The sequence below is a fragment of the Gallus gallus genome, chromosome 1 (genome assembly GCF_016699485.2).
Source record: "Gallus gallus isolate bGalGal1 chromosome 1, bGalGal1.mat.broiler.GRCg7b, whole genome shotgun sequence".
Classification (NCBI taxonomy): Eukaryota; Metazoa; Chordata; class Aves; order Galliformes; family Phasianidae; genus Gallus; species Gallus gallus.
The window spans coordinates 121,395,105-121,408,217 of NC_052532.1; the positions used below are offsets into that span (position 1 = coordinate 121,395,105).

A 13,113-nucleotide genomic window follows, 5' to 3' on the forward strand; every position below is an offset into this window, starting at 1 on the left:
CTAAAAAGGGACAAAATATGGAAAAGAAAGAACTCCTAGAGAACAACCACAGTTTACCATGCCCTTCCTCCCATGGGTGTAATGACTTGATACTACTGTTGGTAGTTATTTCTATTGTAGTTACCCAAAAATGATTTATATGAAGACTTAGAATCATAGAATGGGTTAGGTTGGAAGGGACCTTTAAGATAATCTAGTTCCAACCCCCCTGCTATAGGCAGGGATGCCTTCCACTAGGCCAGGTTGCTCAAAGCCCCATCCAGCCTGGCCTTGAATGCTTCCAGGGAGAGCACATTCACAACCTCACTGGGCAGTTCCAGTGTCTCACCATACTCACAGTAAAGAATTTCTTCCTAATATCTAGTCTAACTCTTCCAGTTTAAAACCATTTCCCCTCATCCTGTCACTACCTACCCTTTTAAAAAGGCCCTCCCCAGCTTTCCTGTAGGCCCCTTTCAGGTACCGGAATGCTGCTATAAGGTCTCCTTGGAACTTTCTCTTCTCCAGGCTGAAGAGTCCCAGCACTCTCAGCCTGTCTTGTAGGGGAGGTGCTCCAGCTCTCTGACCATCTTCATGGCCCTTCTCTGGACCTGTTCCAACGGCTCCATGGATCAGGGCATCCATTACCACTGTCAGTCTCAAAGGGCAATGATCTGAGGGTCTCCACCCCCTGCAACTCTAGTTTAAAGCCCTCCTGATTAAATTGGAAAGCTTGCTGCCAAGTATGGCTTTCCCCTTGTCTGACAGATGAACATGCCAACCTCAGCCTGCAAGACGAAGTTTATAAGCTATTTTATGATGACAACAGGAGGAAAAGTAGTGGTACTGGAGGGAAAACGGTAGTTGTAATTATGACAAGGGAATGTAATTAGAGAGACTAAAAGTGATGAAGGTTTGGAGGTACAGGTTTTACTGGAGCTTCTCCCATTGGATATGAAGATCATAGAACATGATTCCACCAGAAAATTACTTATAAATCCGATACAGGGTGAACGTTTAATTTTTGTAACTGCAGGTTGATTTGCTCTTTTCCTGCCTTTTAATATATTCAGTGTCATCAAATTTAATGGAGATTTTATTAGGTCTCAAATATTATCCCTTAGCACTGTAATTATCATCTGTGATTAATCCTCCTTGCCCTAAAAAGCCATGCACATTTTTCAGATTGAACACTGTATTTCAATGTTCGCTCATAATTACAAGAGACGTAACTGAAGAGAACAAACGAAAGGGCATGTTTCTCACTACACATTGTTACTGAGGTATGTTATACTTTGGAATAACTTATCCTTGTTTTGTACAAACTGTTGTAATCCCCGTCATTAGTGAAAATTAATTACAGCAGAAGCTGTGGATTACATAACCTGAGTTAAAACAAAATTCACCCTTTCATACAACTGGTGACTGAATGCAACAACATATATTAGCACAGTAATTTCTAAAGCAGTCCAGTCTTGTTTTCAACATATCTTCAAAAGACAGATACATAAGAGAAAATAAGTAAGAGTTAAAAGCCATATATGTCTTGCTGGATTATCATAGCTACACAATCATCTGCCACTTTAGCTATAATGGCACCTAAAGTACACTGGAGCAGACAATGAGACAGAGGCAGGTAACTGTTACATGTTTCATTGTTGTTTTGTGCTTCCATACATCCACTCTTCAACAATTGCATCATAAACACAATTAGAGACACAAGCCTTAAAAACAAAGTGGGGAGTCACTATGCAATGAACTCAGCTCCACCTGCAATGTGGAAAATTAAACCTTGTTTACAAGCACCGTGAGTTTCTGAGGTGGTTGTAGGACTTAAACCTGCTGCAGGGACATTACCTGCTTGGAGGTAGTCTGGCAGCAGTGTCTCAGGCAGTGTCTCGGGCAACTGGTAACCATTCTTCCTTGCAACCACCAGATGGAAAGCAGCACAAAACTCAGGGAGTGTCAGCGCCCCATCGCAATCCACATCACTCAGCTCCCTGCAGGTACAACAGTCACATGTTTACCAAGTCATCACCTCAGGGAAGTGTACACACAATCACAGGGCATGGAGAAATTAAGCTTTGAAAACAGGTATTTTGACAGAGGACAATCACCATTTTTTCTACTTGATTGTAACGATTAAAACTCCTAGAACCACAGAAGAGCCTGGGTTAGAAGGGACCTCAAAGCCCACCCAGCCCCAACCCCTGCCATGGGCAGGGCTGCCCCCCACCAGCTCAGGCTGCCCAGGGCCCCATCCAACCTGGCCTCGAGCGCCTCCAGGGATGGGGCACCACAGCTTCTCTTAGCAGCTGTGCCAGCGCCTCACCACCCTCTGGGTAAAGAATTACCTCTTAATGTCTAATCTAAACATCTCCTCATTTAGTTTAAAGCCAACATCCACCTCTGACATCATGGGCCAACATGATAAAGTAGGAAGCATTATTTTTGAAGCAGCCCTTGCACATATCTTGGATTTCTAAAGGTGAAATCAACTTTCTAGTGGTTGAAAGCAGTTCTGACTAACCCACGTAGGATCTTAAGCCAGTTCAAGCAGAGTTAAACAGATTTCAGCAAATGTTTAATCAGCAATGCTGACTAGCCTCAAGTAAATAGATAAATTAAAGTTATTGATGTGTCCAAATATTATTAGCTGCTCATTAAGTCTCTTGTCTCTTTAACTCTTGAATGCTTAAAAAACAATAAAACTGGGCTTCAGATTTTCAAGAATTCAAGGTTATAAACTATCTCCTCTGCCAGAAGTAAGTAATATCTTACTATTAACACAGTGACTAAAATGAATAAACATATAGCTTTCAACACTTCAAAAATAACAAGTATTTTTTCAAGCTGCTGAGGTCATAGTGGCAAAGACTGAAACATCCAATGTGCTTAACACAGTAGCACAATTGATAAATCACTACTAAATTATAATTATCTACTAAAAAGGAATGCTTTCTTTGAATTTTGGGCAGAGAACAACTTACGTGAGCAATATGAATACAGTGTGTTTTATTGATGCATTGGTTTAATTCATTTTTCTTATACCGTCTTTTCTTCAAATTCAAATACTGACTTCCCCTAACAGAATGCATCTTTGGTTGTGTTTCTGTTGTTTTTTTTCATAGAACCGTAGAATGGCCTGGGTTGAAAAGGACCAACAATGATCATCGAGTTTCAACCCCCCTACTACGTGCAGGGTCACCAACCACCAGAGCAGGCTGCCCAGAGCCACATCCAGCCTGGCCTTGAATGCCTTCAGGGATGGGGCATCCACGGCCTCCTTGGGCAACCTGTTCCAGTGCATCACCACCCTCTGTATGGAAAACTTCCTCCTCATATCTAACCTAAGCCTCCCATCTCAGTTTAAAACCATTCCCCCTTGTCCTATCACTATCCATCCATGTAAACAGTCAATACCCCTCCTGTTTATACACTCCCTTCAAGTACTGGAAGGCCACAATGAGGTCTCCCTGGAGCCTTCTCTTCTCCAAGCAGCTTTGTTGTGTTGTTGGTTTTTTATTTTCCTTTTAATTGCTTGACTTACAGTGTGCTTTGAAAAGATTCCAGACATATTCTTGGACCCCAAAAGATGTTTAGGCTCTTGCAAACTTTTCTTCTTATCTATCCTCATAAAAGTTTATATAAAGTAAAAAACTCATCAGCATTTTTGAACATTTAAAACAGTTTTCCTACCTAGATGCAAGGAAGACTCTGACTTACAAAGCACCATGTTGTTTATGAAAAGATTACAGAATCCCTGTCAAATTTTATCATGTACAGTTCCATCTGCAATTGTTTCTAAATAAGCTCATTAAAAGGAACTGTGCTGCTTCATTAGAAAAGCATTGATGAATTATGTAGTGGTACTTACCAAAAATTAGGCATTAATTAGGCCTCATCTGACAAAACAAAGCCAGAACCATAAAGCCAACGACACATCTAAAACATTCCAAATGTGCCTTTCTCTACGTGAAAAATGTCAGTTCGTTGAGCTAATGATGTTCCTTATAATGCACTTAGGAACAGCTCTCAGTTACACTGCTGTTCGAGCCTTCCCGTCCTGCTGAGCAGGCAAACATCCCTGCAGAAAACAAGCATGTCAGGAAGATCAAGGAGCACCCTGCTGCTTGGGCCTGAGAGTGATTCTGGAGATAAAAGTGATAATTAGAACTGAAGACACTTTTTTTTTTTAATTCAGAAAGAATTCTTCAATTAGGTATCTTTTGAAGAACAGGACACACATCCCAAATGCTACTACAGTACTTACCAGATGTGAGAAAGCTCTGGGATGGGCAGCTTTGATTTCGTGAAGAAATTCTTTGCCACGGAACCTGTTGGGAAAGCATTCCTTACTGACTGCTAGAAATTAATTCTCCAGTTGTTTACATTTGGCTGGCGCTGCTGCACCAGAAGCAGCTGGTTACTGTATGTTCAGCAGGCAGTAGGATTAACTGCATCCTAATGTAGCTGTTGGACCATTTGTGACAGAGAAATCCAGACAGAGCTGTTGACCTCATTTCCCCATCCCCTCCACATGGGAAAAATAGATAAAAGAAAAAAAAATGCTTGAGTGATAGTGATTGTAACTAACACATTACCATGTCACCAAGGATGAAATAATGGACACAAACAGCTCTGCTTCACTCAGAAGCCACGTGCATGGCAGTGCAGTGCTGCAGTGTCTGCTACTCTCCCAAACTGCTGCTTCAACCACAACATCACCTTGAATGGCCCAAATGTAAAATAAGCACATGTGCATATTGCTACTGGGGCAGCACAAGTTCTCTGTGTTCTAGAAGCCCTGCCAGGATGTAGGCTTACAAAACCTACGTTATTCTACATAACGTAAGGTAACACACACTTCTAGGTCGATACCCCTTTTTTCTTCATGCATTCAGGTCAGATCACCCACTGCAGCGTGTGAGAAAGGCTGTAACTAGGACAGGTCAAGATACAGCTAGCACAGCATGTCATCTCTGAAGCCAGATGTCAATAGAGGAGGACAAGACCATGACAAAGCCATGTAATAATACAGCTCCAGAATATCCCCTCAAGCTCTGACCAGGGCTAGGATTGAAATATTCAGTAATTACCGATGGATTTTCGTATGATAGATTTCTTAAATAAATTCCTAAGCCTGAACAAATTTGTAGCACCTGTATCACTCCACAGCAAAGATCTCTACAGCTTAATTATTTTAAGACGTAGTGGGAAGCTCAAATTTATCACTTACAAACGGTAAGTCTGGATGTGTAGGGACTGTCTAAGAGTCTTGCTCAACATAAATAAAAATGCAGAGCTCCCTGATAAGCTCTATATGAGTACACACATGCACACAGTCACAGATGTATATAGGTGTGTGAGGAAATGCAGCGTAGTTGAACAACCATTTTCTCCCTCGAGTAAATTATACAAAAGAATCTTAACTGAGGAAAAGTACTGCAGCAGCATTAATTTCTGTCAGCATCAGGTAATTCATCACAGAATCACAAGGTTGGAAAGAACCTACAAGATCATCTAGTCCAACAATCCTCCTGTAACCATTACTACCCAGTAAGCTACTAAACCATATCTCGTAGCACCTCATCCAGATAGTTCATTCATTCAAACCTTTGGCTCCATCCAAGGATGCTGAATCCAAGATGATGTTGAAGAGCAGCAGTACAGCTGGACTCAGAAAAATGTCCTCAATGTAAACACCGCAACTTCTTTGACAGACTGTCAGTACCTGCAGGGAAGCCTCTCACAGGCACCCTGATCCTCCCATTCAGGATGGAAACGCAATTTCAGTATGCTGTTACTACAATTATACCATGTACATGCTCTCCAGCATTTGCTTTTGGCCACCTCGAGGTCAACATCTCAGTCCCTCAGAGCCATAAACCCTCAGGCTCGATATGCAGGTCAGTTAAACACATGCTTAAGTTTCATCATATGGAAGCTTTCGCTTTTCTGTTGGGAAAGTTAAGACCAAGCCTACAGAGCTTTCAGCTCAGTAAACGCTGCAGGTGTGATCTACAAATACACACCCTCAGAATATTAGCTCATCTTAATTTTCACCAAACCACAATGCTTCTCCTTAGAGGTATTTTCTCCAAATCAGGACCAAACATTTAGTGTTGATTCAAGTCTGAACAGCAAGTGTGCATATTCTCTCAAAGGTTTCAAATCATGCACTAGAAATAGGTAACCACTTTGTTTTAGTGTGAAGTCACACATTTTTAAGTCTTTTTCCCCTTAGCTCTGCAAGCAGCTTAACCAAGGCCAAAAATATGATGTGTACCATTACTGCTGCCAACGATAACACCTGTGAAACAGGACAACAGGAGTGCAGATGCATATCAAAAAGCACTATTTGGATTTCTATGGAAGATGCACAAGGGAGAGAAAGAAGCCTTGCCTGATTCTCTGATGGCAGAGTAAACTTGCAGGGACTAAAATGAAGGGGAAAGAGATCTACAATGTTGAAGAGAATCTGCAAATAATGCATTTTACTTTTCAAATGGTTACCCTTTAGAACAGAATCAGTTCTGAAAGAATTAACATCCATATTTAGGAAAAAAACATAACGCCCACAGTATTGGTCTGTTCTTTAAATTGTGTGCCTTTAAAAATAAATCACAATCAACTCCTGTTTGCAAGCTCATTAAAGAGAAAACAATTAATTCAACTACTTAATGCTTCACATCTCTCAACCTGGTTCCCCTACTCAAAATGGACATGTTTTGGTAAAAATTACCTGAAATAAAGGAGTTCAGATCGGGCTGAAGGGACTTGAACTGGTTGACATAGTAGTCTCGCTGCTCCTCAGTTATCCTCCAAGGGTCATCTGAGTAGTGGGCACTGCTGTCTGGCTGCTCCCGCTCCACTGAAAGAGACTGAGAGGAGGGCCAATGGCACCAGCTGAGAGGGCCAGGCAGGGCTCTGGGAACCTCAACAGACAAGATTCATGCTGTTCTGGCAGCAGACAAGCATTTCAGAAAGATGAAAAGCAGAAATGGCCATGCTGATTACTATCTCGTCACTTCTAACACTGAGGCTAATACTTTATCTAGGCAATTAAAGGAAGTTTTACATTACCAAAGTTAAAAGAATGGAATCTTACTAGTGCTGACCACAGTAAAGTCCAAGTCATCCCTTACCACCTCTGGATTCATTCTGGGGTTCCAGCCACGCATTACAATCTGAACTGAACATCATATACCTAAAATGGGGCTAGTAATGGACCTACATCTATACCTGTGCAGTGCAGTGCCTGACTTTTTAGCTCTGCTAAGAAACTATTTAGCCTTGGAGAGGTGCTGTATCTACAGAGCTAGTCTGCCTCTGGATCCACAGCTCACTCAAGGTAATTTGGTACACATTTCACTCAGATTTGCAAGCCCTCAGGGATCTCCTTAATTTTCTATCACTTTCCACAGTTTGAGTAAAAAACCACAACTTGGGGAAAAAGAATATTCTGGAGGACATAGCATTCCTTTATTTACACGCTTTTCTGCTTGACTCGAGGGCTGCTAGTATAATTAGGGCCTTTGTTGAACTGAAATGACTTGGTGTTCAAGATGCTTCAGGTCTGGAGGACAGCACTCAAAGAGGGAGGGGGCTGAACGAACAACCAGGCACCAATCACCTCCAAAACCCTTTCTCTGACAGACATCATTCAATTTAAGAATCAAAGCAAAATACTGGTTCTGAAATACATCAAAAGATCCCTGAAACAGGCAACTTCATGAAGTTGTAAATTAATTTTCATTTCAAAGTACTGCACAAATGCACTCAATTTCATTTCCAGTTTGCACAAATTATACGGCATTATCTCTAGATCTTTCCCTGAAGCTTTGGTGGCATTATTATGGGATGCTAAACACTATGGAAAAGCATACAAGGTCCCTGAGTTGCATTTATTTAGGAAAAGCTCCCCCTTGGGAGAGCTCTGTGCCTCCTCAGGGCAAACTCTGTTTGCATAAGAAATGTATAGCAGGCTTACTGGAACATCAGAAAAATCTGCTTTTGCATAGAGCAGGAAAACATAGGACCCACCTCATAAGAACAATAAATGACCATAAATCTGTTCATTCTGCTTGAGCTGTCACTTCATCAAATGGGGTAAAAAAGGAACACACACAACACTGGACCTCTATGCAGGTGTTACAGATGACATCCTAACTAAAGCAGGAATCTCAGCGAAACCTCATATTTCAAATTAAAATGTTTTGCCTCTGCCAGGATAACCTCACGATTATTTTTAATTTTTGAAGATTCTCAGTCCAGTTTTCCTTTCTATGTTATTTGGTGCTTCTCACTTTACTTAGCTTCAGCAATTTAATTGGATCATTCATTTTAATTTCTACTTCCTTTTTCTTACACTAAAAAAGCACCCTTCATTCTCTTGTCTAAAAATACTATGGAGAACACTTTAACTTTTTAAAGTGAGAGTTCTTTTTTATTTTCTCAATTGCTTTATCAGTAATATTACTAAAGAAAAGACACATAATTCATTACCCGACTAAGAGTTGAACATGCGAGAGCAGGTTTGGCCCCGTAATTCCCTGATGATGATCCATCTTGCTGGTGAGTAGAGTGTCTGACTTCATAAGGAGCTACAGACATTTAAAATGAGTACATAAATGAAAGGATAGTCCAAAAGCAAAAAATTAAATCCTGCAAGTATCAGTGACCTTAGTGTCATAGTACCAAAGAACACTGAATCTTCAACAGCAAAATGCCAGCTACATGCTTGTCTTTAGATGTTACTGATAGAAATAGTCATTATATATTAGTAGATAACAGAAAGCATTATTCATAGTGTGTAAATATACGTCTATATATTCTCTTTATATATTTATACATTGCCTTTACTTACACTTTTATAAAGCAGAAGATAGCATTACAAGTAGTAAGAAATAGCCGAGCTGCAAAACAATACGCTTTGACAATGCCATCAAACAGTAAATCCCTGATGTTCTATATACTAATCTTCCATGTGCTATTCTTCCCCCTTTCCCTCATTTCTGTTGAGAATCAAAATACGTGACTCACCACTTGTCATTATTTGGAGTAAAGTTAGCCAAGAAAAGTAACAATCGCTCCTTCTTTTGTCAAGATAAGTCACTTGCATTCCACTGCAGTAAATATAGTAAGCAGTGACATAACAGCACATTTAAGAACAATGTTTTAAAAATAGGTCAAGTATGCAAACGCAAAGGCAACTCACTTGCAAACTCTTACAGAGGTGAAAACTTTTGCTCCTGGCACATTTAAAATACACCACTACAATGACAGTCAGCATTAGGCAGACAAAATCTAACAGAACCTTGATGAAAAGTGAGACCAAGAAACCTTAGCGCTTTTGAGCTCAGGAAGACCTTAAAAACTACATCTCTGAACCCCTCGCTTTCCTGAGTGACTTATCCTGTATTGGTATCTATTTTTATTCCTGTACAATTAAGATCTAATTTCAGAAAAAGAAAAAAAAACCACAGGAAGGAAGTTGGGAAATATACAGAAGCACTTCAAGAGGAGACTTAAGCACAAGGTCACTGCTATGTGTTTGCGAGCAAGAAAAACTTCAAAATTACCCTGAAAAAAAAGAGTAAAATCCACTGGTATTTGGATACCGATGAACATAGAGCAAAGGCTGACCATTAAGTCACACTGTCCCAATTTCAGAATCGTGCATTCAGTATAAAATACATTTACTAAGATCACTTCTGTGAAGCTATCACCTCACACACATACGCAAATGCTGTTGTTTTCAAGTCTATCCTCTTGCGTGCTCACAGAAAACTGGAAGGTTCTTAATTTAAAAGGCCAGAAGGAATCAGTGTGTCATCTAGCCCAGCCCTTTGGTACAGCACAGGTCCTCACATGTTATTCAGTTACTTCCACTGAGAACACATTTGGCTGAAGAATTTTTTCTGGAAAGGCATCCAATGCTGAGCCGAAGACATCTATGTCCCTATTTTTAATCCTCAATGCTTTCTGAAAAATGCATGCAGTGCTCTGCTCCTCCAGGATTTTACCAACTCAAGCAGCTGAATGATTAGTTTCAGAAGTTGATATACCTGGATTGGATGCTGCTGTCTTTATGTATTTTGCACAAATACTGACTGATTCCGTGAGAAGTTTCACTGAGGTTACTATCGTAAGCAGATTCCTAGGCACTCTACCCCATCATCCCAAAAAAACATATCGTTGGCAGAGACTGAAAAAAAAAATCCCAGAAAACAGTAGAGAGCACTACTATAAATAGCTTCGATGGCATCCTCCTTCCTCGTCCGTGGCCGGTCTTCCTTGTGTGCCACTACTGGTCTCATTCATCAGAGTGGAAAACATGTCCTGCCAGAAGGCAACCTTACTAACGTTGCTTATTTCAGAAGTCATCCATTACTGTTTTGATCAGTTACACTAAGGGTGGGGTGGGAAAAAGTTCTCTTTCTGAATGAATGGTGATTTACTTAACCAACAAAAGGAATGCCTGCAACTCAGCACTAATGCGATTTTCATGTGAAGACCATTTGACAGTATTGAACACATTCTTATCACAGCTGTAGTGAGTTTCTAATTGTTGTTCTAAATGTATCTGTTTTTTCCACTCATTCATAAACAAAAACAATTGCTGAAGGACTCCTAACTAAAGGAGTGCTATATGCCAGTGCCTGTTATCTTCACCACCTTGGTCACCGGATGCTGCAATTAGGAGAGCACAGACACCCTACTATTAACAGGAGCACCTCAAGCCTTTTAAAGACTGGCTCCTGCTCCGCCATCCTCTGACAAAACTAGAACATTTTGCCAACCAGTTTAAAGGAAGGACAGCATTGTAGTGCCTTATTTTTATCTGTTTTGTCTCCATTATGCTGTTGGACTGTATTTATATTAATGTCCCATTGTAATTTCCGTTATGAAATCAGACAGATTATTATCATTTCCTGCAAAGGAAGGTTCATTGTAAATCTGAATACTAATACAGTAGCTACTGAAAACATGAGCACTGCTGCCTCATGATCACCCTGTTGTCCACCAAGACACCCAGGTCCTTCTCCACATAGTTCCTTCCCAGCAGGTCAGCTCCTAACCCATACAGATGCATGAAGTTATTCCTCCCCAGGTGTAGGACTCTGCACTTCCCCTTATTGAACCTCATAAGGTTCCTCTCTGCCCAACTCTCCTGTCTGTCCAGGTCTCACTGAATGGCAGCTCAGCCTTCCTGTGCATTGGCCGCTCCTCCCACTTTCATATAATCAGCAAACTTGCTGAGGGTGCACTCTATCCACTCATCCAGGTCACGGATAAAGATGCTGAACAAGACAAGACCCAGTAGCTATGATGACAGAGAGCAGCTTGGCAATCACTTCTGCCAGCTCCCTCAGCACTCTTGGGCACATCCTGTCAGAGCCCATGGATTTGTGGACGTCACGCGTGCCTAGGCAAACTCTGACCAGATCCTCCTTGACCAAGGGTACGTTTTCCCCTCCCTAGGCCCTCTATTTATCTCCAGAGTCTGGAATTGCTGAGAGGCAGTCTTAGCAATGAAGACTGAAGCAAGGAGGGTGTTCACTAACTCCTCCTTCTCAGTGTCCTCCGTTACCAGGGCACACACTCTGAAAATACTTACAAACATATCCACCGTGATATATTACAGGGAGCCTTGCCAGGGACTAGGTATGAGCACTTGTCTGTGAGCTGTGAAACATAAATCTAACTAATTTACCTGAAAGTAAACAAGAAGACAGGATTGAACGATCAAAGAAAAGCTTTTAGGCACAATAAAATGAGATGATTGGATCATTTTCCGAAACAGGGGTATAATTAAATTTTAAAATCTCTGTGCTGACTGTCAATTCCATTTGAAACTTGGATGCTTCTGAGAAAAGGAGAAAGGATAACTGAATACAGTGTGCACATCCCTACTTTTATCCTACCTCCATGCTGCTGCTCCAGCCCACTTCTTGATTTACCATATCCGTAAGTTAAGGGTATTCTCTGGTAGGTAGATGGAGAAGCAGGAGGTGAACAGATTGGAGACATTGGCGGAGACTTGGGTTCCTGCTTCAAAAACACATCAACACAGAATGGAATCCTGAGATGACAACAAAACCAAGTAATTCTGCACAGCAGTCCAAACACATACAGCATGATGGACAAAGAAGAGGAAAACACTGCAATTTCCTCAGACCCTCTACATCCAAGAAAACTCTCACTAAAAAAAAGATGAATTTGGTATTGAATCTTCTAGAATGAAGTATGGTAATGGCATAGCAAAGCTTTAAAACAGTCTGGGACAATCTACTTCCAAACATGCCTGAAGAAGTGTCTGCAGAAGGCTTAACACAAGTTAACTGGCAGTTTAGGACAAGAGAAGCTGGGATGGTGTTTCACTGAGGATAAGAGAAAGATTTTTTCTGGACTACCCCTGGAGGAGATTAGAAAGGAAGAAAATATAAAGGCCTATCCCACCCAGAAAGAGTGGCTAATAACCAGCTCCCCCATTTCAGCTCCTCTTCACCAACTGAATGTTTCTGTAGCAACTAAGGACCATGCCTGCCATGAAAAATTCCTTGTTTTCCTGTTTATTCCTCCTTGAGCAGAGAGATTTCTGTTTGCACCTCCTCCCCTTGACCTCTCCAAGAAATAGCACTACACTCAGTAGAACAACACTGGAAGAACTTACACAAAATACTTAGAGGGCTGACAGCTTTACACATGCTTACATAAAGAAATTTCCCTTAGGGTAAACTGATATGAGAGATCATCAAAACAAGAGTACAGTCCTGATGGTCATTATTAACACGTAAGGAGCTCTTATTCAGTACAGTGCTGCAAAACTGCATACGTTCACACAACTGTCATCACTTCCAGATCCAGACCCAAATGCAGCACGCACAATGACACGCTAGGCTGAAGAAGACAGGCCCGTTACCTGTTTGTCTCCTTCATCTGTTCTTTTGTAGGAATTTTTTTCCAGAGTTGTGTGTGGAGCCTGAAATTTAACTCCGTGGAGCTCTGCTGGAGTCCCATAGCGTACTTCGCTGTCATTTTTCAGTGCCATGAACCGTGGCAGAGGCAATTCTTCATTAAAAGAGAGAAACATTCAATTGGGACTTCAGAACATTGAAAATCCTTGAA

At 41.1% G+C, this 13,113-nt stretch overlaps 1 protein-coding gene across 4 annotated transcripts in view; it reads right to left on the minus strand.

The window, feature by feature from the left end:
• Positions 1-13,113, minus strand: part of REPS2 (RALBP1 associated Eps domain containing 2) — a 93,999-nt gene that overhangs the window by 49,396 nt on the left and 31,490 nt on the right. For 2 of the 4 annotated variants that reach the window (NM_001030806.2, XM_046940654.1), the window contains 6 exons: positions 12,908-13,056; positions 11,910-12,033; positions 8,488-8,585; positions 6,725-6,863; positions 4,253-4,316; positions 1,837-1,979 (listed from right to left, as the gene is read on the minus strand). In NM_001030806.2, coding sequence (NP_001025977.2) covers positions 1,837-1,979; positions 4,253-4,316; positions 6,725-6,863; positions 8,488-8,585; positions 11,910-12,033; positions 12,908-13,056 — 717 coding nt within the window. Of the gene's footprint in view, positions 1-1,836; positions 1,980-4,252; positions 4,317-6,724; positions 6,864-8,487; positions 8,586-11,909; positions 12,037-12,907; positions 13,057-13,113 lie in introns of all 4 variants that reach the window. The other 2 variants (XM_015273117.4, XM_046940652.1) reach the window with 1 other exon arrangement.